General features: G+C 33.8%; 3 protein-coding genes and 1 non-coding gene across 4 annotated transcripts; 2 read left to right on the forward strand and 2 right to left on the reverse strand.

The window, feature by feature from the left end:
* Positions 1–1,597: 1,597 nt before the first annotated feature.
* LOC117904137 (cytosolic sulfotransferase 13-like) lies at positions 1,598–2,629 on the forward strand. The gene has a single exon (XM_034816651.1). The coding sequence runs from the start codon at positions 1,598–1,600 to the stop codon at positions 2,627–2,629; it is 1,032 nt and encodes a 343-aa protein (XP_034672542.1).
* Positions 2,630–4,287: 1,658 nt separating this feature from the next.
* Positions 4,288–7,417, reverse strand: LOC117934493 (isoaspartyl peptidase/L-asparaginase 1). The gene is made up of 4 exons (XM_034856201.1): positions 7,194–7,417; positions 6,389–6,622; positions 5,318–5,404; positions 4,288–4,985 (listed from the first exon to the last, which is right to left on the reverse strand). The coding sequence occupies exons 1-4, from the start codon at positions 7,353–7,355 to the stop codon at positions 4,500–4,502; spliced, it is 969 nt and encodes a 322-aa protein (XP_034712092.1). The 5' UTR covers positions 7,356–7,417; the 3' UTR covers positions 4,288–4,499.
* A 4,076-nt stretch (positions 7,418–11,493) lies between these two features.
* TRNAI-AAU lies at positions 11,494–11,567 on the forward strand. Its single transcript has one exon. It is a non-coding gene; the product is annotated as a tRNA-Ile (tRNA).
* A 594-nt stretch (positions 11,568–12,161) lies between these two features.
* LOC117904637 (uncharacterized ATP-dependent helicase YprA) lies at positions 12,162–27,212 on the reverse strand. Its single transcript, XM_034817334.1, has 27 exons — positions 26,977–27,212; positions 25,830–26,564; positions 24,132–24,243; positions 23,930–24,027; positions 23,020–23,166; positions 22,311–22,379; positions 21,918–22,040; positions 21,689–21,838; positions 21,394–21,525; positions 21,215–21,294; positions 20,950–21,044; positions 20,775–20,842; positions 18,720–18,821; positions 18,552–18,625; positions 17,719–17,826; positions 17,497–17,572; positions 16,699–16,835; positions 16,443–16,602; positions 16,146–16,325; positions 15,898–16,014; positions 15,526–15,681; positions 14,163–14,330; positions 13,926–14,038; positions 13,518–13,641; positions 13,017–13,112; positions 12,872–12,934; positions 12,162–12,789 (listed from the first exon to the last, which is right to left on the reverse strand). Exons 1-27 carry the CDS (start codon positions 27,142–27,144, stop codon positions 12,730–12,732), a joined length of 3,711 nt encoding a protein of 1,236 aa, XP_034673225.1. The 5' UTR covers positions 27,145–27,212; the 3' UTR covers positions 12,162–12,729.
* Positions 27,213–27,940: the final 728 nt, after the last annotated feature.

Here is a 27,940-nt window from a genome sequence, read left to right on the forward strand (position 1 = left end):
GAATGATAACAAGTGTTTCTTTTTCAAGAAGAAAGAACACATTAATAAGAGTTGTCCCAAATTTAAGGTTTGGCTTGAAAGGAAAGGTAATTAGTGTGTTAAGAATCTAATATGGTTCATATTTCTTATAACACTAGGTGGATTGATTCTGGTACTACAATTCATGTTGTCAACACCATGTAAGGCTTCTTAAACCAAATGAAACTAACAAAAAGTGAACACTCTATCTATTCAAGAAATCAAATAGGTTCACATGTGGAAGCAATTGGGACCTATAGACTTGTTCTTAGATCTGACTTTATTTTAGACCTTGAAAAAACCTTTTATGTTTCATCATTATCTAGAAACCTTATTTCAATTTTGAGACTTTTACCTCATGATTTTAGTTTTAATTTTGTTAGTAATTCATTTCATTTGATAAAAAACAATATTATTGTTGGTGATGGTATTTTGGATGATTTATTCAAACTTTATTTAAATCCTATTCTTAACCATAGTATCACAACTATGCATGAAAATGTTGGCATTAAGTGCGGTGTTATAAATGAGAAATCCTCCATATTGTGGCACAAGAGATTAGGTCATATCTCTATTGAAAAAATTAAAAGATTGGTAAATGATAGAGTCCTTAAGGCTCTTAATTTTACTGATTTTAGTATTTATGTGGACTACAATAAGGGAAAGCATACCAACAAGGCTAAGAAGCAAAGTGCCAAAAGGATTTCTAATGTTTAAAAGATCGTACACACTAACATTAGTGGTCCCTATGATATGTGCTTAAATGGTCAGAGATATTTTGTTACTTTTATCAATGACTATTCACAATATATATCTCTTTTTGCTTTATGATAAAAGTAAAACACTAGATGTTTTTAAAATCTATAAAGCAGAGGTATAAAAACAATTAACCTTGAATGATAATTTGGAAGCTCATTCATACCGAAATGACCTGCATATTATTGTTATTCAAAGGAGAAAGTTATATTGTAATACATAGAAGGTAATACTCAATTTTAGAGGACTTACCGCCATGATTAATGTGATTTAAACTCTTTTGATCGACTATAAGGATTTAGGAACAATTTTGTTATGTATTAGTTTAATTAAGATATAATAAGTAATTTATCGGCCAAGTGGAAGAAATGTTGAAAACATTTTTTATTTTAAATAAAATAAAATAAATGTTTTAAGTTTTTTGGCTCATTTAAATTTAACTTTAAAACCTCGGGTATTATTTTCCTTAAAACGTGGGACACATCTCTTTATATTGTAACCACTCATTTATAGGTGTGGGGCACATCTCTTATCTTCTTTGATAGGAAGAAAGTAAGTGAATTTTCATCGGTGTATGGATATAAGGTCTTGAAATGACCCGCCAATAAATCCCTAATTTTCTTCTATTCTTATTTGCTCCTAGAGATTGTGAATCTAATTATCAAAAGTATGATCTTAGATTTCTACTTTTATCATTTTGAGAATTTTTTAACAGTATGTTGATGACTTCAATAGTAAAATGAACACGTCACCTGTTAACTGTGTTCATTTTTCCCAGCGTTATGCCATTCACAGACTCTCCATTCTCTCCTACTAAACAGTCATGGCTACAATTTCCTCTTCCCAAAAACCTCTTGATGATGAGGAAGACGATGGTAAAGAGAGGACGTGCAAAAGGTACAGTGAGATCATTTCAACCCTTCCAAAGGAAAAAGGCTGGACAACTGAGCATATGTATCAGTACCAGGGCTTTTGGTACCATTCCGTAGTTGGCTTACAAGGAATCATGTGGGTGGAAGAACACTTTAAGCCACGACATGAAGACCTTCTCTTAGTCTCCGCTCCAAAATCGGGCACAACATGGTTTAAATCTCTCATGTTTGCTATTATGAATCGAGGCCAGTATGATTGCTCAACACATCCTTTGCTCACCACCAGCCCTCATGAGCTTGTTCCTTTCTCGGAAATATTCTTTCACCTAAACACCCCATTCCCAAATCCAGATACACTTTCTCCTCCTCAAATCTTCCATACCCACCTCCCTTTTACTTCACTATCTCAGTCTGTCCTAGATTCTCAGTGTCGGATCGTATATGTTTGTCGAAATCCAAAAGACACGTTTGTCTCTTTGTTTCACTTCCTGCAGAAGAAGGAAGAGGAAAATCCAAGAGAACCACTTTCCTTTGAAGAGGCATTTGAGCAATTTTGCAAAGGAGTTTCTGTGTATGGCCCCTTCTGGGATCACGTATTGGGGTACTGGAAGGCAAGCTTAGAGTGGCCTGAGAGGGTCCTGTTCTTGAAATACGAGGATATGAAGGTGGATTCTTCATTCCATCTCAAGAGGTTAGCAGAGTTCATGGGCTATGCCTTCTCTTTAGAGGAAGAAAAACAAGGCTTGGTGAAAGAAATTTTAAAGTTGTGTAGTTTCGAGAATCAAAGTAATTTGAGAGTTAATAAGACAGGAAGATTTCGAGTAGGGCACATGAGCATGGAGAACAATCCATTCTTTAGGAAAGGCGAGGTTGGAGACTGGAAGAATCATCTCACAGCTGAGATGGCTGAGCGCCTTGACAGGATCACAGGGCAAAAGTTGAACGGTTATGATTTGACATTCCTGGATACCTTAGAAAAGTGAGTTGTTTCATCTGTAATTTCATGTCATGAAGAAATAAATTCATACTGGATGGAGTTGAATTAGGCCGGCCGCTAGGCAAAATATTAAATAGTAGTCTGTAATTTCAGTTTCAATTTCTTAACCTTGGTGTTTCTTTCTCGTCCATGTGAGACAGTGTATCTATTCATTTCAATTAGTATATCTGTAAGCTGCTATGAAATGGTCGTGGGTAATTTCAGTTTCAAAATGTTCCACATGTTTTTTCACCACTAGCAACCTCAGTGTTGTGAAAACGAACCGGCGGTGATTCCCAGCTTCCAACTAGGAGGCCGTGTTGTTCTTTTACTGATTCTTGCTTCCCATTAATGTAATGATTTTCAATATAATATCTTAAAGTAATAATTATTTTGAGAGTTTATTAGACTTTATCCTTGTGTTTTGCACATTATCTCCTCAAGTTTAAAATCGATCAATATATATTTCATACTTTATAATCATATGCAATATGCATTTTTGGAGTAACGGTGTTACTTTAATTGGACGGAAGGTGCGTGCATATACCCACCTATTTATTAAGTTATTATAAAAGTATGGGTCATTGCTTTGGGGTGTTTTTTTTTTTTTTCTTCAAAAAGCTTGATTTTTTTCAGCCAAATTTCACCCAAATTTTCTTCAAAATTTCCCCAAATTTTTTGAAACATCAAAATGAAACCCTAACCCTAAAACATAAGCATAACATACAAACAAAATGTATGGTGCCACAATGTCAACAGGTAATATGATTTAAGGCAACACTGCACCCGACACCCACCATGCACGCATCCCGAGGCGCGCATGCTACAGCGTTTGCACGCATCCCGAGGCACATGGTGCTATAGTGCCATGAGGTAATATGATTTTATGCAACATTGCACCCGACACCATCGCACACGCATCCTGAACCCAACCCTAACCCTAACTCTATGTTGTATACATGTGTCGTGTAAGAATGTTGTGTTAGATTTGTTTGATTGTTGCTATTTTTATGGGTTTTTGCGGTTTGTTTGGTTGACAAGAAAATCAATCGATTTTTTTTTCCTTTAAAAATTTTGAATCTAAGACTATTTGAATCGATTGAAGTGATTTTTTAATAATGTTGTTATTTTTTTGGTAAAATTTTTTGAGTTTGGTTCTAATCAACATAAGATTTGTAATCCTTTTCATCGGAATTCTAGTTTCTCAGGCTAGAATTTTCAATGATCGAAGGAGGAAGAAGAGGGATGGGTTGGAGTTTTGAAATGAAATGATTGTTTTGCCTTCGATTACGTGGAGAACACATGTCTTTCTATCCAAAAAAAAAACAACATAGAAAATATTTTCATCATTTTTTTTTCTATTTTCAACCCTTATTATATCATATTAAATTAAATAAAGGGAAAAAAAAGCAGACAAAGATGATATGACTACTGTTTATAGCACAACCATGTACTTCAGAGTATTTTCACACCATGAAATGATTATTGAGATGATTTTGCATTTCTTACTGATTCATTCTCTACAAGATATAGACAATCATATGCCATCTCACCTTCTTTTTTTTTTTTTTTTAAATAAAATTAAAAATAATTTGGAAATCATGTTGTTGAAGAACTCACTCTAAAGACTGGCATTGTGGGAGCCAACAGGAGGCTCTGTCAATAGAAATTTGCAATAGAGTAAAATATTTTGACAATACCATAATTTGGATAACATAACAATACCAACACAATGTTGTTTCTGTTTGAAACATGAGAAATGAGTCTTCAGGAACCATTTCCATCAGGATCATATGAAGACTAATGTTCAAATGACAACATCTTTCTGGCTAAGTAATGTTTCAATATTTGACAACAATTCAGAATTCCAAAATCACTCAGTTTTGCTTAGAATTTGGCCATATTCCAATCTCCGAATACCCGTCTTCTGAAGCACAAGCTCGGAACATACCTGTTGTATTAAACTGCATGGTGACTTCTCCTGTGGCAGAAACAGCAACCAAGCCTGCAGTGCCTCTTGGAGCGCACTCTGATATGACATACGCTGCTGCTTCCTTGAGTGAAAGCCCTTTGTACTCCATGAGTGCTGCCACATCTCTTGCAACAGTACCACGTATTATTGCTTCGCCTTTTCCTGTGGCAGAGACTGCACACAGGCTGTTCGCATAGTTCCCTGCACCTACAATGGGTGTGTCCCCAATCCTGCCCACCATTTTGTTAACCAGTCCACCAGTAGAAGTAGCAGCTGCTAAATTTCCATGAGTGTCAACAGCCACACATCCCACCGTTCCAATCTGGCTATCACCATCAGCAGTTGGTGTTTCTTTCTTCATGTCTTTTGTAATAGGTTGTGTATAATCAATCTGAAAATTTTGACAAAAGCATCAGCTATGGACACTAAAAATACCTTCAAGATGCTTTAGAGTTGAAAATTCAGGTTTTTTGGTGTAGAAATAGAACAATTGGGAACCAGCCCTATTTTAAATCTTCAAAACAGCTACAAAACATTCTTATCATTTCTCCTTTTGATTTCATAAAAAGCTTGAAATCTTGTTTTCACTAACAGAGGAAAAATAACTAGCAGCAAAGCCTGTATCCAGATATGGAGATAACAAAGAGTACCAAGCTAAGATAAATTCAAACACAATCCAAGACAATGCATCTACTCTATTATGAAGGAGGATAAGATGCATACTTGCACTCTGTTGGCTTCTTTTGCTTGCTTCAACCTTTCAATATTTTCAGGAGTAATAAAATGACTTGCATCAACAGTTTCAACACCCTGGATAATACAAGAAGACATGGTCACACGAGTAATTTTGACATAAATAAAACAAATCATAACAATGCAATTAAAAATCTTAATGCCTTAGAAGCATAAATTTGACTGAATTTGGAGCTCTAATGCAACTAGGACAGAATCAAGGGAAAATATACAGCCCTTGCATAAAAACTCAGCAGTTCAGTCATTTTTTTTTCCAACATTGATAACATAATTGCTACAATTATGGACAAGAGATGTCCACCTCAGCACTTCTTTCACTTGAGCAACTTTAGCATGGAAGATTACATTACATGCAAGAAAAGTTTAAATTATAAACTAGTGAACTCAAGAAAAGCTTAGATATGGCCCCAGTCCGGGCCAAGGAAAATAAATAAATAAATCACCAGAGATGATCTGGTTTAGAGCAACAAAAACTACTGACCACTCCCAGAAATGATTTGATTCAAGTTGAAGGCACCACAAGGACAAGATAAAAAGCCAAAAAAGGGAAAAAAAATTATGTAATGACAAGAATACTACAAACAAACATCATTACCAAGGGTTAAATGGAGAATATGGCTCCAGGTAGAGTTGAATCATGGAAAAGAATTTGTGCTACATAAAAAACCCAAGTAGTTGGATTTTAATTTGTTAAATTGTATATATGGTAACCAAAAATATTTGGAATAATTTGGAAAGTCAATAAAATGTCCAGACAGAGCAACAAAACCTAAAGTTGAAGAAATAATACCCTCAAGCATTTTTCTTTTATCAATAAAATCATCCAAACAAAGATAAGCATTCAAATCAAGAGAATGACAGAGTGAATACATGGGATAAAAGAAAATTACCCTGATCAATTAGATTTCAATGGCCAAATAATAATATAAAGAGCCAATTAAATCAAGGTTGATACAACTAAGAAAATAAAGAGTCCTTAATGCAGTTGGCATGACATAGAAAAAACAACAATGAGGAAGCATTAAAGACAATTCCACTAACTTGTTCCCTTGCAAATGCCTCTGCCCCATCAAATGCAAGATATATATGAGGGGTTTTCTCCATAACCAGCCTTGCTAAGGATATGGGATTAACAACAGTGGTAAGACCCGAAACAGCTCCACATTTCTTCGTGTTTCCATCCATGATGCAAGCTTCCATTTCGACCGTACCATCGGTGGTTAGCACAGACCCTCTGCCGGCATTGAAGTTTGGGTTGTTTTCTAGCTCACGAACCTGTGCAGCCACTCAGTAAAGGGAGGTCCCAGAAAATTGAAAATAAACAAGAACCAATACTCATAATCATCCAAATAAAGGACCTAGACCCATGATTATACAGAGACAACCCATCTCAAATAGCTTCATGAGAAACATAGCAACATTTTTTCCACTTTCTGTTACATGATTTGATAATAACTGAACGCCAATATTATGCTACAAAAAAAAAAACCTAATTTAATAAAATAATCCCTTGTGAAACGGAACAAGAACTACAAACAGAGAGCAATTTTTACAAATCAACAGCCTTCTTTGTTTGATATCTTCATCAATTCCAAGATATAATAAGTAGATTTGAATTAGAAAACAAGAGAAAGAAGAAATGGATAGTCCGCTTGCCCTATCTTCTTTCGTGATCCTCTTATGTATCATCTTTCCTGTTCACTAGCCATTCCTATCAACTCAGTCAAAATTGTTTTGTAGTAGATATACAAGTACAAAGAATGAGAGGAAAAAGATTCGTTTGGAATAGGGAGATGGGTTATTTCTCAGCAACCAAACGACGAATAAGGAGACGAGAGCAGGTTACCACAAGTTCGACGACGTCCAGTGGAGGGCGTTTGGTCTGGAGAGCGGCGACGCCGATCTGGAGGCAGTGGCGGAGAGCGGCTTCTCGCGGCTCACGGCGTTCCAGCGGCAGAGAGAGCGGAATGTCGCCGGCGCCGCCATGTAATGCTATTGCCCAACCCATTTCTCCGCTCGAACCGACGACTCCTTTCAAATTCCTGGTCAGTTGGAAAACTATGGAAGAGGGTGTCCCGCGGAGAGTTCAACGTTGTTAATTAAGAAATGATATTTAAAGTAATAAATTTTACCTATTAAATATTCATTTTTAAAGTGTTATAGATTTATAAAATAAACTTAAAATATTTATTATTAAAAATTAGTCATGCTTTCGTTAAATATATTCCTATATGGTATAAGTAAATCAGACTCAAAAAAATTAAGATTAATAATAAATTAATTATTTTGACTTAATACTTAAAATTATAAACTCTTCTTAACCTTATAACTCTTTAAACTCATTTTTAAAGTTATGGGACCCTAAAGGGTATAGAATAAACAATATCTACACGATTGGGAGCGGATTGTTACAAGTGATGAGAGCCTTCTAGGACTTAAATTAATTTTAAGTTTAAATATATTTAAGTTATTGAGTTAAAACTTATTCCCTAATTCTTATTTAATAAAATTAATTTAAAATTTATTCTAAATTATTAAATTGATATATTTATCCTTTTAAATTATAATTATGATAAAAGAGATTCAATAATAATGAAACTCATATAGTAAAAGAGATTATGAAGATAATTAGGGTAAATGAACGTAAAAATGTAAAATAAAAATATATACTTAATAATAAATTAATTATTTTTATTTATTACTCAAAATTATTTTTTACTTTTAATCATACAAATCAAGTTATTTTACCAGATATATTCAATTTATTTAATGATTTAAATTAAATTATTAAGTTACTAAATTAATTCATCGGACATCCACTTAGTCTTTAAATATTGTCATTTAACATTCTCATAATTTTACTCTTTTTCTTTTCTTTTTTTTGGTATAGATTTATCGGGTTGGGAATCAAATTTGATTGCAAGAATACCTTGGGGCTGCGTAGAAATAACGGATTTAGAATTTAGTCATTTAGAGTGTAGCATTAAGTCGAATTTAGAATTAGAATATCATGCTATATTCATAATAAAGTTGAAAATCAAATGGAATTAATTCAAAATGTGATAAATGGAAGCAGGAAGAGTCAACTTCCCAAAAATTTGGCCCTCCAAAATTAACATGTCCAGTTGAAGACTTGTAAAGTTACCTTTCTAACCTTAGGAAGAAAAATAAAAGAGAATAATAAAAATATGATATTTTTTACCACTTATTTTATTTTTATATTGAACTTGTACGGACAAAAATTAGGAGAATCTTATAAATTTGTAAGATTAAAAGATTTCCGAATAGGACATGGTGGCCCAATCTCATGCGAGGGAATGGTGGGGTGTCGCATCACCATATGACATTATTTGAGTAATTGGTGGGCTGTTACGTCATTTTCTTTTTCTTAACAAATTTCTTAAGGACAAAAACCACTCCTCTGCACCAAACCGGATCTCTCCATAAGTGAGTAATCTCCTCCGGTTCAATTAAAAAGTGATTTAATAACTTAATTTAAGTTATTAAGTTGATTAAATATATTTAATAAAATAATTTAAAATTAAAATTAATTTTAAATATCAAGTCAAATTAGTTACCTTATTGTTAACCCCATATTTTTTATTTTTTTTTATTTGTTCACATGTGATGAGAATCAGGATTCCACTATCATAATTCACTTTTTATAGTAAATATTTTAAATTATCTTATATACTTACAATACTTTAAGTAAGCATATTTAATAAATAAATTTATTATTTAAAATTAATAAAAATAATATTAATTAAATTTAATTATGACTAATAAGAATAAATATATCAATTTAATAACTTAAAATAAATTTTAAGTTGATGTTATTAAATAATCTTAATACCTAAAATAAATAATAAATAATAAACAATAAATCTTAAATTAACAATTTTATTTAAGTTATTAAATAATAAATATTAAGTTTTATCATATACTCATTAAATGTTTATTTTTACTTATTACTTTTTAAAAAAAAAATAATTTAAATAAATAAAAAAAATCAAAATATTTAACTTTTTGTCCAATCATAAAAATAAATTTTAAAAACAACCAAAATACTGGTCATCCTATTAATACTTCATAGTTAATAGAAATAAAATAATAAAAAAATAAACAACTTACTACTTAATATTATTAAGTTATATTTAGAGTTGAATTAAGTTTTATTCAATTTAAACAAATAAAAACAAACAAGCAATATCCATAAAATTAATAACTTAGGGTACCATATCCTAATGATAACTTTTCGAATAAGACCAAATATTGATTATAATGTTATTTTTGTTAAGATTAAAGGTCAAACTAGTTCAATTCTCCGGCATACGCACGTTTTTGTATTTTTAAAAACAAAAATTGTTTTTTTATTTTATTATTATTATTTTTTAGAATAAAAAATTATTTAAAAAAACACTTATGTGGTGTTTGTTTTTTGATTGAATAGAAAAAATAAAAATATTTGACTTTTTCTATTCAGTTAAAAATAACACGTTGACATCATCCAATATAATTAAAGTGAACTTATTATCAATAGGTTCAATTTAATCATGTTGGATGATGTCAATAGGTTACTTTTAGCTTAATAGAAAAAGCTAAATATTTTAACTTTTTCTATTCAGCCAAAAAACAAATACCACCTTATATGCATAGATGATTCCTAGGACATATGACTGGTAGTAAATAATCATGGTCTCATCTGTCTTAAATTTGGTTTTTTTTTACTTTCAATAGGCTCTGAAATGAAATAGTAATGAAGTTTCGATTTGCACGAAAATTAGGAGAATCTTATGAAGTTGTAGTGCCGATTGTATTATTTGAGGAAGTGGTGGGACCATATCACATTATTTGAGTGATTGGTGGGTCCGGGTCGTTACATCATTTTGTTTTTTTTCCCTAATTTCTTAATGGCCAAGCACTCTTCTCCACGGAACTCCCATCATGTAGTGTTTTGACAAAAATACCCCCTTTAAATATATTAAAAATCTAGAATGTTTAGTTGCAAAATAATTATCAATTTTGTATTTCTTTTCGCATAAGCATTCATGTCATAAAATCATAATTAATAAAGATAATTTTAGTTTTTTTTTTAAATGGTTAAAATCTAAATTGATAATTATGATTTTGAACTTAACTCCAAAAAATTTTATACATATGAAATTATATTGTTTTATTTAAAATATTTTAGTTTATTTTTAAAATAAATTTAATATTATAAATTTATTATATTATTTTTATTTTCTATTTATTAAACTTATGTGATTATTTAAAAAAAATGTGAAATTAAACAACTGGTATTTTTAATTTGATATAAAAATATTTTTATTTTTATTAAAAAATTTCATTATAAATTATTAACCACTTACTCATTAATAAATAAAAAATAAAAATAATAAATTAAAATACTTCAAATGAAATTAGAAGACTTAGAGTGTGTTTGACAGTGATTTAAAAAAGTGTTTTTAATATTTTTAATAATTAAAATTTTTTATCTCACAAATATGAGAAATATTAGAAATACTTTCTAAAATTACTATCAAATATATTTTTAATATTGTCTAATTTTCATACATGCATAGCAATATAAAATTGATCTAATTATTTATTAAACATTAGGGATGCAACTTGAGTAGGTTGAGTCGGGTTGATAAGAAGCCCAAGATCAACCCAAAATAAATCACATCTTTTGAAACCCAACCTAATTTGAGTTCTGCAACTCAAACTCAATCTAAACATTTTTTTTCCCTAAGCTTATATTGAAACCAGGATAGGCTTGGGTTGAAGAAAAATGCATGGATTGGGTTCGGTTTAGTCGGATTTGACAGGTGTAGGGGGCAAATCAAGTCAAATTTTTGGTTGAGTTGGGTTTGGTAGCAAGCCAACAGCTTTGTGAATAATATAAATATGACAATAATGGATAGAAATAGTGGAGGAACACAAGTAAAGATTTAAATATGGTAAGAAGATTTATTCCTTTTTTTTAAGAATTTTTAAAATTAAAACAAATAAAATTGTTTGTTTATTGTTTTAAATTTAATAAAATAAAAGCAATTCGGGTAGCAAGGAATTGGGTTCTCATTTTAGTATCTAGGTTCATTTTTATTTTTAACTCTTTTTAAATAATTATAAAATTCATTCAACAAGGCCTATTAGCTCAGTTGGTTAGAGCGTCGTGCTAATAACGCGAAGGTCGCAGGTTCGAGACCTGCATGGGCCAAATAAATAATTTTTACTTCCGGTAATTTAAGCTTAAAAATATTCAGTGACTATGGTTTTGGGCTTTTTATTAAGCTTAAAATCTACTTTATACTTAAAACTACTATGAGGCTGAATAAATTTAAAATTTTTTATTACATAAAATAAAATAGTTTATAAAAAATTAATCATCGTGTTTTCCACAACTGCTTTTTAAAAATCTTCTAAATAAAGTTAAAACCACAATGACACTAATTTTGATATAAAAAAAAAAAAAAATCACATGGATCCTTAGATAATGAAAAACACTAATTTAATGATTATTATGAATAAGAATCTAAATTTAAAATATCTAAAACAGTCATTGACTGATTTTGACAAATAAAAAAAAAAAAAATACGTGGATCCTAATATGATGAAGAACGGATCCTAAGCTAATTTAGTGATTATTTTGAATAAGAATCTAAGTATATGTTTGATGGTGATTCTGATAAGTGTTTTTTTGTCTTTTTAATACTTAAAAATTTTTATTTTTTAAAGTATTAAAAATGCTAAAAACACTTCTCAAAATCCCAAACATACTTTAAATTTAATGCACATATAAATTAATAGAGCATTTTTGTGCCAAACTCCGTCATTTCATGTCACCAGTCTATCCATTTATAGATGTTTAACCTTCAACTGGATAACGCTCATAAAATTAAACATCGTGTCAATTAGAGGTTAGAACAATGGCCTCCATTGATAGAAAAGTGAAACTCCACTCCTCTTTTTAGCCACTTGCCTTAAACATAGCGATTACAACCGCATTTGCCATTGGGAGAAAGAAAAATAAATTCATCTTCATGGCTTCAGCCACTACTAGACTGCAAGGGGTCTTCAGATTGATCTTGATTTGGGTCTCGCCAGAATTTTCTGCATACCATCCGTGAGGCATTAGGGTCAGGCCACTGTTAAAGAATTTTGATTTTCAGATCCAGGCTAGGCACCCTTCTCTTGGAGAGAAGACCATGTATGATGAGCTATATAAGATGGCAGAATGGGTCAAGGATGCTTCTATCCCAACCTCTCTTCATCAAGATTCTGTATCTTCTTCTGGTGTTTAATTTATTCGTTTCTTTTCTTATCATAGAAGAAGAAAAATACTGACTGAATCAACCTCTTCAGCAACACTCCTCTAATGTCTAGGGTTTTGAAGAATTAGTGTGTCCTCCAAAGTATGACTCCTCTGCTTCCAGAACACCCTGGTCAAACAAAAAGAAGTTAGTAACTGCTGGTTTAAATGGTAATTGTGTAGATACCAGTCCAGGAGTGTGAAGTCAGAACCTTTATAATCATAATGGCCGCATCCTTGTGTAAAAGCTCATTGTACTCCCCACAAGCTAGATTCTGCCACATGCAAAAACCATCAATACTACTCTATTGGTGAGGGTGAAGTTAAAAAATAAAAAAATCAGTGTTTGAGACAAACTTGAATGCAGTTAGGGCAACCGGTGTCTCCCGTGCAGCAGCATGACATAAGGAGTTCCAAAGCAGCAGTTAACAGTTCAGTGAAATGTGGTCGAACCTATCACACATGAAAATCGCTATGTTAGTGGCAATTGAGAATGTTAAGCTTTCTAGGTTCGTAGCAACCTGAAAAACCAAAAAACAGCATCCCACCCTGTTTTCTAGTGTCTGAACTTAGCAATACAGCAGTCGAGAAAAAAACATCGGATTGAACTTGGCATTTGTGACTATATGTAGAATTATGGGCCAAGGGGTTCTACAGAAAATGGGAGTCAATAAGCAGATTCAAAGTCATTCTAACTTTAGAGCTGCCTCCTTAAATCAAAGGACATATATCATTTTATCAAAGAATGCAGGGGAGGTTCTAAGGAACTGAAAGTGATATGTCTTCAAAACTGGGACAATAAGCAAACTTTCCAAGTAAAAGAACATTACAGATTAAACTGAATTTCATGTCACTTGCCTGTGCTGAAAAACCAGTCCCTCCAGGATGCGGATCATACAATAGAATTCTTTCTGGAATATAGCGGGTATCATGAGGGTTTGAACATTCTGGAGCCAAGTCAGATGAGTTGCAGATCACATACCTGCAAGCCAAAAAACAATCATAATATAGTAATTGGACTGACAGAAGGATCAGTTTACAAGTTTGACTACAGCTAATTGTGTCAAGGGATAGAAAGAGTGGCATACTTGAAAGTTTAAAAGGAAAAACTCAATGTTTAATCATAATGTTTCCAGATCAGCCCCAAATGTAAAGGAATACATACACCAACTTACAAATTAAAATTACAATTCAGCATCCATTCGAACCAATATTGAGCAGGTTTTAGCGTCAGTTCTAAATGGATCGTGAACATTAAGAACTTACAGAGGGACCACGTTTAGAACAGCATGAGAAGCAGCATGCAAGCCTGCACGAAATGAGAACCTGTGAATCTCCACAGCTGTTTTTACTGATTGTGGAACTCGAACCCAGACTGCCTGTTTTCATGGTATTGAAATGGGAAAAAAAATAGTCATATGAGCATATTAAGAATGGCAACATTAATAACAGTTGTCAAAAGTAATATGCTCATTAGTATTGTCTATGTGCACCAGCATGCACCTGTGACTGATATGAATATGTAGGTAGTGAAAGTTCAACTGTATCAAAGACTTTATTGCTTCCTTTCCATATACGACGGAAGCCAAACCAAGTAGTCGTTACTCTGCAATCATGTACTTGGGCAGTTGTTCTAGCAAACTGGATCCTGGAAATCCTTGCTTGGTAGGCCTAAGAATAGAGAGATAAGTATCCAATGAGAATTTCTTATCAGTATTAAATAGGAGTAAATGTTGAAGCAGCAGCAATGATGGTGGAGCAGTAATTACAAATGCCTTCAAGCAAATGGAAATGGAAAGAAAAAACTTCTTAATGGTGTTGATTAGTAACAAATCAGCAGATAATGGAACTATTATTCTTAATCCCCTCAGAAACAGCTGGTGTCATTGCATGACCACGGAGTCGGTCTTCTCTAGGCAGTTGGGCCAGTCTGTCTGCTTCTGTGGGTTTTACCCTACTCCTAGGAAACCAAATTAGTCAAGTTTGCAGAGCTCGGTAGAGTAGAGACAGTTGTCTGCATAATGAATTTCATCCTTCATATGGATTTTTCAGGAGAAGCAACTTCGGAAGCAATTTTGCAGACTTAAAAGGTGACTGCTTTAACTTTCTGCCAGTCCCCAATGTTTTGGCCATCTTGTTTCTCAAACAGGATAATCCAGCTGTTTCCTATGGGAGTAGGTTAGTTTAGTATTGGGGGTTAAGCATGATCCAATTCAGGGCTATGTGAATCTTACTGTCAATCATTTTTATTTTTTTTATTTGAATCATACTGGACAATTGGTGCCTTTAACTAGACCACTAATACTTTGGACCATGCACCTAAAATAGATTTTATGACTTTTTTGCTTTTTATTTTAATATTTTTTATAACTTACATCGATATCTCATGTTGTAGTGTATTTCATTTAATCAAAGACAGTGTGGTCACAAAACCAACACCCCATCACAAGACAGTGTTGTAATGTATCTCAAACTTACACATTCAAAAAATACTAGTTGCAACATTTGAAGTATTGGGATGTTAGCAACATCTTTCAAGTATGGTCTACTACTATCTCCTAAAACAGTGTATATTTCAATGCAACCCCATGTTATCAAGGTGATAAGATTCTCACCATACAGGAAGGAAAGGATTAAAATATACAAACACCATAAATACTTTTCAGATCACAGCTCACAGTCCTACAAATTCTAGCACACTCCAGCACAAGGGTCCAACTGTAGTGATAATTTACTAACTCTACAAGAACCAAATTTAAAAGTACCAGATATGATGGTACCCGTATCACACATTCCAAGCATCACATAAATGTTACACAAAACTGTAGACAATGACAAAAAGTAGCGTAAGAAGAGCTCCACTTACAATCTCACCGCCAATGACATGAATATCAGTATAATCACGAGTCTTGGTGTAATATTTCAAGTCAGCTTGTTGGCATAAAGCAAGTTTTCTTGATATATCTAAGTCCTTCACCAGATAGGTCTTGCCTTGGTGCATATAAACAGCACCATCATATACCTGCAGCATGAAACAAATATGTATAGAAAATTTTGAACTAGACACATGACAGGGAAATTGGGAAAAAGGAAAAAGAGGGAGCGGGTTGGAAAAAGCCAAACCTGTGTACAAAAAATACTTCAAAAATCAATGGAAGAAGAAGCAAATGCTTTACTGTCAATGCAACAAAGCCAATTTACTAGTATGATCTCACATGATAAATGACAAATTAAGTACCTGAAAGAAAGCCTTGCTTTCCTCAATCTCTTCAAGTAGTTCATCTCTGCCCTTGTCTATGACTTTGTATTTTTCAGTCTCTATCGCTCGAATACTAACTGCATGAGAAGGAATTTTCTACCAGAAAAAAAGGGCAATATGGAGCATCAGTACCTTGGAACTATGACAGAATGTAACGTGAGACCACACATTTTATTAAATTGAAAAACTAGAAGATCAGGCTTAAACCATGGATAAAGATAATTTACCGCATGCCCAATGTAGTTCCATATTCTAGAAGAAGAACCACGTGATGGATCAAAACTCAGGTATCCCCTATTTGTAAGTGAAGTTATGGCACTGTTTAAACCAGAACCAAAATATTTCTCATCATAAAGCAAACTCAATGGGTGTTCAAGAGCAGCGCAAACCAAATGCTGTTCAAGCACCTACAAACAAGAATGCATAGGAAACTTGAGGGTACATTTCACCAAGACTGCCAATTACAGAAAATTTGAGAGATTGATCATATAAAATGAGTGTCATTTGATTAAAATTAAAGAAACCTGTTGGTTTTGAGCATCAACGTGACAACACTCAATTGGCCTCCTGAAGAGTTTCTGGGGGAATTTCATAAAGTACTGATCCAGAGGCCCTTCAAATGCAACATATATAGCAAGTGACGGTCTTTCCCTTCTCCCAGATCTCCCAGCTTGCTGCCACAGGCTACACATTGCAAAAGAAAACAAAAGGCCCCAACAGAAACAATTCAAGCAAACAATTAAATTAATGAAAGAAATGAAAAATGGCTGAATCTTCTACCTAGCAATGCTACCAGGGAAGCCTAGATGAAGAGTTACATCAATGTGTCCAACATCGATACCCAGCTCAAGGGCATTTGTAGCAGCAATACCACAAAGCTTCCCACTGAAAAAATCACTCTCTATTCTCCTCCTATCCTGCTCTACCGGGCAGCCACAATCAAAACACAATAAACCATGAGTTGGTAATAGTTATGCAAATTGTAAACAAATTTTTTTAACAAAAATGAAATATAACGGTGCAAGACAACAGTTAAACCCTGAAAAGGCCATCTGCAATCCCTTTATCAGAGTACCAACATCTGGGAAAGTTTACATCTAAGTATCTAACTTTTTATTTTCATTTTCTTGAAGATGGAAGTCGAGTGTTAGGACTGAAAGAAAGGCTTTGCCAGCAAATCGATTCAGGAATTCCAGGAATAAGTTTCTAAAATTTACCTAGAAAAACATATTTCATATTTTATAAGTTCAAAAATGAAAATATGAAAGCTTAATTAGCCATTATTATCTCCAACTATTTACGTGCATGGTATTATGGATAAACTGGATCAAATATCAAGCCCACTTCAGGGCCATGGTTCATCTAGTGTAAAAACATTCAGATGCCCTGGAATATCATGCTCCAGATATTCAAATGTCAACATGAAGCACAAAATCTGAAGAAATGTACTTTTTTTACCCAGGGAAAAATACCTAGTCTTTCTACAACCAAGGGATTTTCTTACAGTGATGGACAGATACAAATTAAATTATGCACTACAATGTTGCTTAGCTTTGTTAGCAAACAAAAACAACAAACCTGAGCAACATAACCAGCACGATAAGCACATATGGAGTCGACCAGATGGGGCGCTGTCTCCTGAAGTATCTCACGCCTGTCACAATCATGAAGGCTTGAGTGCATCACTTCTTTCTTTATCCAAAGAGTGAATGTGAATCAAATTTAAAATTCACAAGAAGATAGCAGATAAAATAACCAAAAATTAGAGCCCAAAAACTCTACAAATATGAAAGCACATACGTGTAGGACAAAACAAGTTCACAAAGTTTACGCGATTTACAAAAAGCAATGCAACGAAGCCCATGCTGAATCATTTCTGCGAGGAGACATGAAATTTCCCAAATTGGACTGCAACAGAGAAATAAAAAACAGATATTAAAGCACTGATTCAATTAAGAAATACTAAAAAATTATTCCTTGATGTCCACACATTAGACATGAATCGTATGGCTTAATGCAACATAAATCATAGGTATAAATGAATTACAAATGAGTCTGCATGGTTGCTTGAATTATTTAACATAATGAGATGCTTTACAGGTTCACTATGTAGTCTAACATACTTTTCCAGGATTTTATGGCCCAATGTGACTTATATGCGAAAGGGAAAAAGGAGGAAAGAGAGGGATGGATCAGGACAGTTGCTGAACCATACCACATACTTCCTCTGATTATCCATTTTCTCCCTAAAAATGAGTTAACAAAGTATAGCTATCCAGATAGATTACATCTTTTTTGGAAGTCCTAAAGAAAAACCACCAATTTTCCCCCACTAGCTCCACCTTCTATTTGTGTCTCTACAACCAAGTCACAGCCTCATATTCTCCCAGAATGCATCTGAAATGCCCATTCTAATAGTAACCAAAATTGTGTTGCTGTCCAAATGAGCTCAAACCAGTCTTTAACCCCAAGAATAATGTTCCTTGTACCACATACAAAAGACTATGACTAGAAACAGTAACCCATCACAAGCTTCACATATCATAGTAGTTTATAAACATCCAAACATCATAACGAGACGTACAGAAAAGATCCACAAGTCTAAGTCACAGTAAACAATGGGAGTTTGTTACCTTGAGCGTTTGACAATAACATTTTCATCTGCAGATTTACTAATATTCGTGCTACTTGTAGATCTCTTTGACACCTGTAAGTTTGCAGCATTAGCAAGTAGGTAAAGGAACATTTCCTCCTAATATAATTGTTCGTAACAAGGCACCAGAATATCAACAAGCACCGACAGTTTTTGAGCATAAAGCAGGATTCCAGAGGGCAAAAAACTTGGGCCCAGAAGGACTTCCATCATTCTGAATCAGCTCCAATGTTGGTAGATTAGCAAGTTCCTGAGGCACCAGAAAAGTTTTCAATTTGACAATTACAGCATTTACAAACATGGTAAATTATCAAAGAATCCAATATACTTTATCATGATGCCTAAGAAATCATCAAAAAAATCAAATTTAAACAACATCAAGAAGAATATACACAAAAATGCAACATTTCATTTCATATAAATCAACCTTTTATGTGTACATTTCAACCTTTATTTGGGGTGCTTTAGAGTTGGAGGGATGTCCCCAACTCATAACTGTCCTTTTGATTAGGCAGGCCACACCATGCCTGTGAGAAGTTCCGAGAAGAAAAAGAGGCATGTAAAGCAAATTAACAGATCTGCCACTTATCAGGGTAATCTGTGAGATGGACATGCCTGCTCACGTGCAAGTAAGCAAAGATATTGAATCTGAAGTATCTTATGGGGAAAGGTAAACCAAGATCCAATGTTTTTAAAACTGAACCCAATCAGACTGGCCAAACTGGTTCAACCACTAACCGGTCCTCTTTCCGGTTTAGGTAGCATTTTTAGACCGTTTTGAAATTAAACTGGTGACCCAACCAGTTAGACCGGATGGTTTCACCAAAACCTGGCAGGTCCTTTGCCCTTTTTTTTCTCCCTTTCCCATGCAAGCTGAGTGACTGTCCTTTGCCTTGTTTTATTTTTCCCATTGAGCTGGTTTGAACCAGGTCCTTAAGTAAAAAGGAAAAGGCTGTTGGCTAGGCCATGCTCAGTTGTTATATTTGTGTTTTTAATTAATATAATTGATCACTTCATCAATAGCATCCCGACAACCAGGTATTATCTATCAACTTGGCAATTATTAACTATATATATATATATATAAAAAGTGAAACTTTAATATAGATTTATCCACCATCATTTAAAACAATATGATAAACATAATAAAAATTATTGATAAAACAATACACTAATTTTTAAGATGATAGAATCCTAGAATATCTAATGTGGAGTAAATAATAACATTTTATTTCACTTTTGAATAAATATTATATTTTACTTATTAATAAAATTATAAATATGGATACATTTAAATTTTATCTTTATCATTATTTAATTTGCTAATGTTAAAAACAAAAAGATGAAATACTTTTTAAGTTTTTAATATATATATATATATATATATATAAGGAAAAGTTGTATATAAAGAAAATAGGAGACACCAAAAACAATGCCCTTAGAGTATACAGGAAGTATACAAAAGAAACCAAAAGGCTCAAAACAGAGGGGGAGGGATAGAAATAAAAAACATCACTTGCCTTTACTTAGAGCCTAACCAATCAATGAAGCTTACAAGCGAAAAAGGGTTCAAATCTATAGACACCCTAACCCAAGATCAAAGGTTACATACAAAAGAATTTGTCAACCTTTAAAGTGAAAGCTCCTCATTACCAAATACTAACAAATTCCTTTCCTTCCAAACTGTTCAAAATATACATAAGGGGGCCGCTTGCCAAGCCTTCTTCTAACAGTATATAAATATATACATATAAGATAAATTTATGATGTCATGTTGACATCATGGTTCAAGCTGACCCGTGACCCAAATAACTTTTCTAGTTCAATGACCGGTCCAATTATAAAAACATCATCAACATCCACTCCTAAATCCCCCCCTGCCCCCTCTTTGCCCTTAGATTGTTTCACACCAAAAGGCACACTGATATGAGCCAGTCTAAAAATGATTTGTAGCTATACTAGAGTTACTTTATATGCTATTACAGTAACCAAATCACATAAACTTTTGGTTGATGATTATCAGGAATTACAGAAACAGTGATCAAAATTGAATCCTATCACTAGTTCCTAATCACCACCGTCTAAAGAAAATAAAAGCAAAAGAGAAAGCAACTTCATGAAAATTTACATACAAAATGCAAAAAGTGCCACCATTGCATAAAAAAGGCAACAAAGAAATGCAGCTAATTTCTTGGAACCTTACCATAGCATGATCACGAGGATTTGCAGAAGTTGCAGTACAAAATATAAAAGATGGATCACTGCCATACACTGCACATAGAAGCAGATTGTGACTTTCTCACCCAGTCTAAGAGGAAATTAAGATTTACATATAAGGAAAACCTCTTAATTTTTGAAAACCAACTAAGAAAAAGTACCATGATAACACAACCGGCGAAGTCTTCTCAGTATAAAGGCAGTGTGACATCCAAATGCTCCCTTGTAAGCATGGGCTTCATCAATGATTACAAACCTGGTAGATAAGAACGCATAGAGAACCCCGGTGAAGGAAAATATAAATGGAACTATATTGTAAGAAAGCACAATGATGAGATGATCCATTTAAGGGGATATATATATATATATAAGTTTAGTCAGTCACTTGGTAAGCAGAATCAGAAATCAATGTCCACCAATCATCACCTAAGATTTGATAGAATTCGCCCAAATTGTCCATGGAAAGGCAAGATTGACATGTGTAACATATCCGGATTTGTGATCAACTGCACAAGAGCTGACAAGAATTTCAGCATTATATTTGGAGAGGTGGCCAACTGAAGAAAAAGTGTCCTGTCTAGGACAATCAAAACTCAGAAAAATACCAGTCTAGCATTATCACGTAACCACATCCTGTCCTCCTCAGAAGTATCACCATCATATACACCCATCTTTAAACTAACATCAGACCCTTTTGTCATAGCCAACAGAGCTCTTAGTTGATCTTGAGCCAATGCCTGCATGTATAAACAATTTGGATTTATCTAAAGACAGTTGAAACGCATAGCATGTACAAGTAGAGAACTAGGAATTAAAGGAAAGTTAGTAAAGACCAGATCTACATGCCATAAAAATAAAATAAAACAAATAACAAGATTAAAACTATCAGTCTCAATAGACCTTTGTTGGAAACAAGTATAGCGCACACGATAACAAATTCTGGGATAACACTTCCAGAACTGGAACATTGTAACAAAGAGATTTCCCACTGGATGTCATTGTTGCCACAACAACATTCTTCCCTCCAAGGGAAGCTTGTATCGACTCTGCCTGCATATATCACAAGAATTGAAACTTCTTCAGGAAATAGTGGTTTCAAAAGGATAGTATTACAGGGCAACATTTGTACCTGGTGGCTGTACAACCTAGTAACTCCAATATGTTCAAGTGCAGATTTTGTGTTTTCTGACAGTTCATCTGGGATTTCCACATGAAAAGCCATTCTAGCACAAATTTCTTCAACATGCACCATCTGCGCCAGAAAAACTTCTATAGTATAGCTCTCAGCACAGTCTCATACATAAGAGTTGTTTTAAACCAACCAAAATACTACCACAGCCACTTTGGTCCTGAGAGCTAGACAGGTGAGTTACTTGGAGGAAAAAATGTTTTCACGCATTCACCCATCAGGCAGCCAGGACCATAGAGGATTGGTGAGTTTTCCCTTTTCAAAATTCCTTTTACTAACCAAACCCCCATCCCCCACCCCCAACTATTGAATACAGAAGAAGCATAAAGGAACCTGTCCTTGACATCCCATGCCCTTTCTGAGATGTTCAACCATTTCCATTGGGAGCAGTGGATTTGTATCCTGCGAGTCAACAAGTTGTTAAAATAGCATAGATCTCTTATGTGAAGCATCTTAAACTTCAAATTTTGAATAATGCAGTAAAAAGTTGAAGACAGAACAACTAAAGCCACCGGAGCTACTAATACAGATTGATATTTATAATACTGGATCATTGGAGAATCAGCTACAACTGACCCAAAACAAAAACAAAAACAAAAACATGAACCTAGGCAAAACTCCTGCAAGATACTACTCCAAATAAGAAAATTTTTGCATGGAAGTAAAAGAGAACATAAGTCCATTCTGTTATTGTGAAAAGCCATACAACCTTCTTATTCTAATTATACCCCTTTTCTCAGTATATAAAAACCTAAGTTCCCTAGTAACTTCAATACCTTAAATATCTTGTCCCTGATGACATAAAAACAGAATGACAGTTGCACAAAATTTATTGAATGCATGAAAATTATAGCGTCAATATTAGAATATGACCTATTAATCACCAATCAAGTGAAGCAAATCACCATTAAACCTCTTAACCCTCAAAACTCAGTCAGACAATATCAATGCCTTCTCCTTTGTTCCTTTGAGACACAGTTAGTATTTGCAACTTGATAAGAAACACCAAAGTACAAGATTAAATATGAGGACAGACTCATACATGACATTTTGATTGAGCTGAATTAGTACTTGAAACTGCTGACCAGCTTCTCCTTGCTTGTTTTGCCTTACCAGCACCACCTTCCTTCACAGATATCAGTAGATCTTCTAAGGAAAAGAGCATGGTCATCTCATTTCCACTTTTACGCTGCATGAAAGGATTTTTAATTATCCCATGGTTCTAACATGATTAGCATGCTCTGATTTTAAGAGGAATGCATAGATGCTACAGCATAGAAATGTGTTTTACTAGTAAACAAAGATAATTGATAATTTTGATTTTGAAAATGAATTTTAGATACAAGATATGATACAGTACACAACACTAGTAAAAATTCAGAAAACAATTACATGATTTGACAAATACTGCTAAATTTTGAACAGGGAAACCTCCTTATATGAGAGATAAGGAGATTAAGAAAAGAACATGGATCAGCAAAGTTCCAATTCTAGATCACAACCCCTGAAATAAATGTCACTTACAGTTATAAACTTATAATTAGTGAGAACCACTGCAAGAGTAAGAGCTAAAAAGTTATCCAAGGGAATATTGTCCTAACAAGAAATGTATAAGCCAACACTAGGAACAAAAAAGGCAAAAAGGGATAAAGGTACATTATTTTCAAAAAAATATTTTCCTTTATACATGGAATTGAACCTAGAATCTGCTCATTCACATCCTAATGCCTTGCCACACCTAAGTGAGGCATCATGTGCACAAATTTTATGTTTAACTATGCGTATACCTTTATTGCTGTAATGGATGAAATACTATTTATGTTCACATTCACCAGTGAATCAAATGTCATAGAAAAACCACAAGTTGTGTTGAATGCCAAAAGCAAAATGTATATTATCAGACATTTAAGAAAGTGAAAGAAGAGAGAGAGCTTGGAAGCAGTTGAACATACCATCAACACTTTAACAGCCCTCCATAAATGTGTTTTGAAGGAACTTTCCAGTTTCTTCATCACACTGACAATCTTTGATATAGGCACCTGCTTTTGAGCTATGGAACACAGACCCAAAGTGAATGAAAATGAAATCACCCATTCATGTACCTAAAAAATTGTACTCATCTTGGAAAATGAGAAAAAGAGTCTCCAATAATACCAGTTCTAGAATTATCTTCAACTTGATCTTTGTGTTGTGTTGAAGAATTAATGACAATAAGGTTATCGCCCAAGTTTTTGGATGGCATTCCATTAGTGGCAAAATGCACTACCTGAGAATGAAACAACATATCTGCCTGAACTAAGAGAATATTACAAAATTTTAGAAGTTCACTCAAAGGTACAGCACTATTGTCTTGGTTAATACTTTTTACACATAAAGACTGTTTGAACAAAAAATAGGAAACACAAGAGCCAAGTGATCTGGATTACTTTTCACATGGAAAAAATCTTCTAATCACTGCTCTTAGACCCAAAGAGAAGGATAGAACAAGAGAGAGAAGAGCAGCTAAATTGAGAATAAAATCCAAACTTCAGCTGAAAGCATGTTAAAGGATATTAAGGTGGACAATTTTACTCATTAAAGGGAGCCAAAGTTTCTGCAAGTGATAATGGTAAGATTTGTGCAGTTAGTAATCGCTTGCATCAACACTCAGATATACTTGGGGAAAGATCTGAGAACCTTTAAACAAAACCAAGCAGAGATAAGTATCACATATCCTGATAGGAAACCATCATATACACAAATCTCCACCAACTGAAAACCAGAAGCTCCAAACATAAACCAAAAAAACCTTCTATAATTTGAGCATAGAAGCCTGCTTGTTTACTAATAGAGACACCACACGTTATCCACATACAAAAAGCTTCTATTTTAGTCAATATGGATGAATGAGAACTATTTGTTTGTTGAAGCATGATACAAATGATCCCAAATTACTTGCATATCTACAGCCATCCCAGTCAGCCAGAAGAGCCATTGATGAGGTATACAGTATTCCATCCTTCATTAGGATTCCTCAACAAATGTTTTGCTATACTAACACCTAAGTATCAGAGAAGTGCCAACCTCAGACGTGTAAAACTCCAAGAAAAAAACAATTCTTGCATAGTACTCCTAACTTACCTATTCTCTAATAGAACAGACCTATTTTATAGGTTCTCGGCCAACTTTAAAGCATGTTCAGACATTGAGGGTGGAGTTTTTGTAGGACAAAAACCAATAAATATTTCCATCTATATGCAAGTGGAGATGAAAATATACAGTGCATGTGCATTTTATTGCCCTGGTAGTTTATATTATGCTCCTAAGTCAATTGGCTCCACATCATATCCTTCATGTACAGGTCCTAAAAATTTAAGGAAATTGGTACCAAAGAAATCCGACTACTGGAAATATACTAGCATCATCACTCAATTCTAATTGAAGTGCAGCTTGACAGATATCAGATCGAAAACCACCAATTTCAATTCTCTTTTAGTTGCAGTTTCCAGAAGAATCAAATGGACTGTGATCAAACAGGCATAATTGGCTTTAATGGAATTTGCCAATATGTGGACAATCACATTTTCTTAGATTATTTGGAATTGGTTATAAATCCATCAGAGATACTATAGAAGATGCTGGCTAAGGTGAAGTGCCCCACATGAGAGAGAAGTGGAATTTCCTCACACGATCGAACTATGCTTACTACTTTGAAAGTGAATATAACAACATAGACAAAAATGGATAATCCCAATAAGAAGTTTCATGTGAAAAAACAGAGATAGTATGATTAACTAACTCATTTTGATTTAAATATGGAATTCTAGTGCATTATTTGGAGAATACAAATATCTCAGAAATACAATCAATCACCTTAGGACAGAGAACAGAGAGATGCTCTATATCCTCCATATCAACTTGAAATCCAAATTCCCCAAGATGATCTAATCCTTCCTTCAAATGGATTAAGGTGATATGCCCCTGCTGCAGTTGTAGAAATGCAGAGAATATATTTAAGAAAGTAAATGTTTTCATTATTTTTTTCAACCATGCTGGACAAAGGCATAAACTACTCTTGCTTCCACTTTGCATTGCATCACCGTAGGCTAAACCAACTTCTCTCAACAACATGCAGCTCCCAGATCGCATATCCAATAAACAATTCACCGACTCCAAAACTCGAATAAGTATTTCACAATTCTGTTTGTCTAAGAAAATCTTACAAGGCGACTTCAATAAACTTAATATAAGGTCATCTGAAGATCCTTCCTGTTTATCACCATGGAACTTTTTGCGTTTCCTCTCCAAAGTATATGTTGCAGAGGCTTCTTCCATTAATTCATTTCTCACTCCTTCAATTACAGTCCCAGAGTCAAAATTCGTTTGATTTTCATTATTTGACATGTTGCTTAAAGTCCTTAAATCTTGCATCATATCAGACCATGCTGAATCAGCGAAGTTTGAGACTGGGCTTTGATTGGGAACTTCCGAGGTGGTTGCAGATTGATTGCATTGTCGAACCTTCTTGGTAAATGGGACCAGAACCATAAATTTTCCGGAACCAATGGGGTGACTGTTTAGCTTACTCTGTAAGCTCAATTTAGCACCCTGATACAATGAGGACGAGAATGAGAGAAAATACGGGCAATAAAGAACCTAACAGCATAAATGTGGAAACAAAACAGAGATAACAATTCAGAATCCGTTATCACTGTAGTTCTTTCTAGTAGTTTCTTATGTCACAGAGAAACCATCGCTAAAAAGTAACCGTCTGTTTGGTTGCTGAGAAAACTTGGGACAAATCTTAAAAACTAGAAAATCTGGGAAAAAGAGAGGAAAATTTTCATTTGAATTAAGCAAAATTGTTGTATCAGCCCTGAGCTGATTGTATTTGTTCTCTAGGAGTTGAGACTTTAATTTGTTATTCTCGGAACCCAAACGGAGCATAAATAAACGGAAAATTTTAAAAATTAAAAAATGAAAAGCAATAAAATGATAAAGAGATGAAGAAGAAAGATGCCTTGAAGAAGAGGTGAAAATTGGGGGAGTTGGAGGCGGGAGGGAAAGTTTGGATCAAGAGGAGCTTGAGGTCTTCAATGGTTTTGTTTTCCGATATGGAAACGGTGGTTGATTCACCGCTCAGGCTCCGGACTTCTATTTCTCGTTCCCTCTCCGCCATTTCTTCCATGCCTTCGGATTTCTGCTTCCTCGTTTCTCAACAAACCACCGCCTTCACTCCCATACTCCACAATTTCTGGCACCAAAGAGGCGGGTCAGTGTAAAGTTGTAAACCAAAAAAACCATCCAAAACCAATTTGAGCCCCAACCCGAAGCCCGCTCAAAATGTTTGGACCCATACCGAATCGGACTCCGAAGGAGGATTTTTGTGATGACCTGGATCGACCCGAAACATGAGCCATCAATCTGGCACAAAAGCCCAAACCGGGGTCTATTCCTCCAACTTGCATATCCTGTGTTTTAGATCCTCGTACGATCGTCATCACTGCTTTTACAATTTGATGTAGCTGTATGATTAAATGTATTTTTATTAATGTAATTAATTTAATATATACCATTTAATACATCTTATGAAAAATATTAAAAAGATAAAATAATAAAAGTTTATAGTATAAAAAAATTTATCAAGGTTTAACAAAAAAAAATATAATACAAAATACGGACCGCTCTCTTGTAATTGGTTTCCTCCCTCTAATAACAAAAAAATGTATTTCATCGAAATAATAACTTGTACAACACATTATAATACATATATATTTATAAACAAATAAGTCACTAAATAAAAATTTCTGATTTTATAATATATATTTATATGACTTATAATATGTTGATACGTTATTATTTACTTTATGAATCATGTTTATCTTGTCAAACTCTTTTGAATCTGATAAAACATAAAGTATCATTCACATGAAATTTTATATCATTAGTGACATAAATTTACCATCATTAATTTTATTTCTTTA

The sequence above is a fragment of the Vitis riparia genome, chromosome 17 (genome assembly GCF_004353265.1).
Source record: "Vitis riparia cultivar Riparia Gloire de Montpellier isolate 1030 chromosome 17, EGFV_Vit.rip_1.0, whole genome shotgun sequence".
NCBI lineage: Eukaryota > Viridiplantae > Streptophyta > Magnoliopsida > Vitales > Vitaceae > Vitis > Vitis riparia.

Bases quoted from the DNA above. Each gene is read 5' to 3' on its own strand.
- LOC117904637 (XM_034817334.1), bottom strand. From the start codon at position 27,144: ATGGAAGAAATGGCGGAGAGGGAACGAGAAATAGAAGTCCGGAGCCTG. The intron at 16,603-16,698 runs GTAGAAGATTCA...TGCAATGTGTAG, and splicing joins TTCCCTGGTAGCATTGCTAG to CCTGTGGCAGCAAGCTGGGA. The intron at 12,935-13,016 runs GTTTGTCTCAAA...TGCATGTGGCAG, and splicing joins GTTGCCCTAACTGCATTCAA to AATCTAGCTTGTGGGGAGTA.
- LOC117934493 (XM_034856201.1), bottom strand. From the start codon at position 7,355: ATGGGTTGGGCAATAGCATTACATGGCGGCGCCGGCGACATTCCGCTC. The intron at 6,623-7,193 runs GTAACCTGCTCT...GTGGCTGCACAG, and splicing joins TGGACGTCGTCGAACTTGTG to GTTCGTGAGCTAGAAAACAA. The intron at 5,405-6,388 runs GTTAGTGGAATT...TGTATTATCCAG, and splicing joins AGGCATTTGCAAGGGAACAA to GGTGTTGAAACTGTTGATGC.
- LOC117904137 (XM_034816651.1), top strand. From the start codon at position 1,598: ATGGCTACAATTTCCTCTTCCCAAAAACCTCTTGATGATGAGGAAGAC.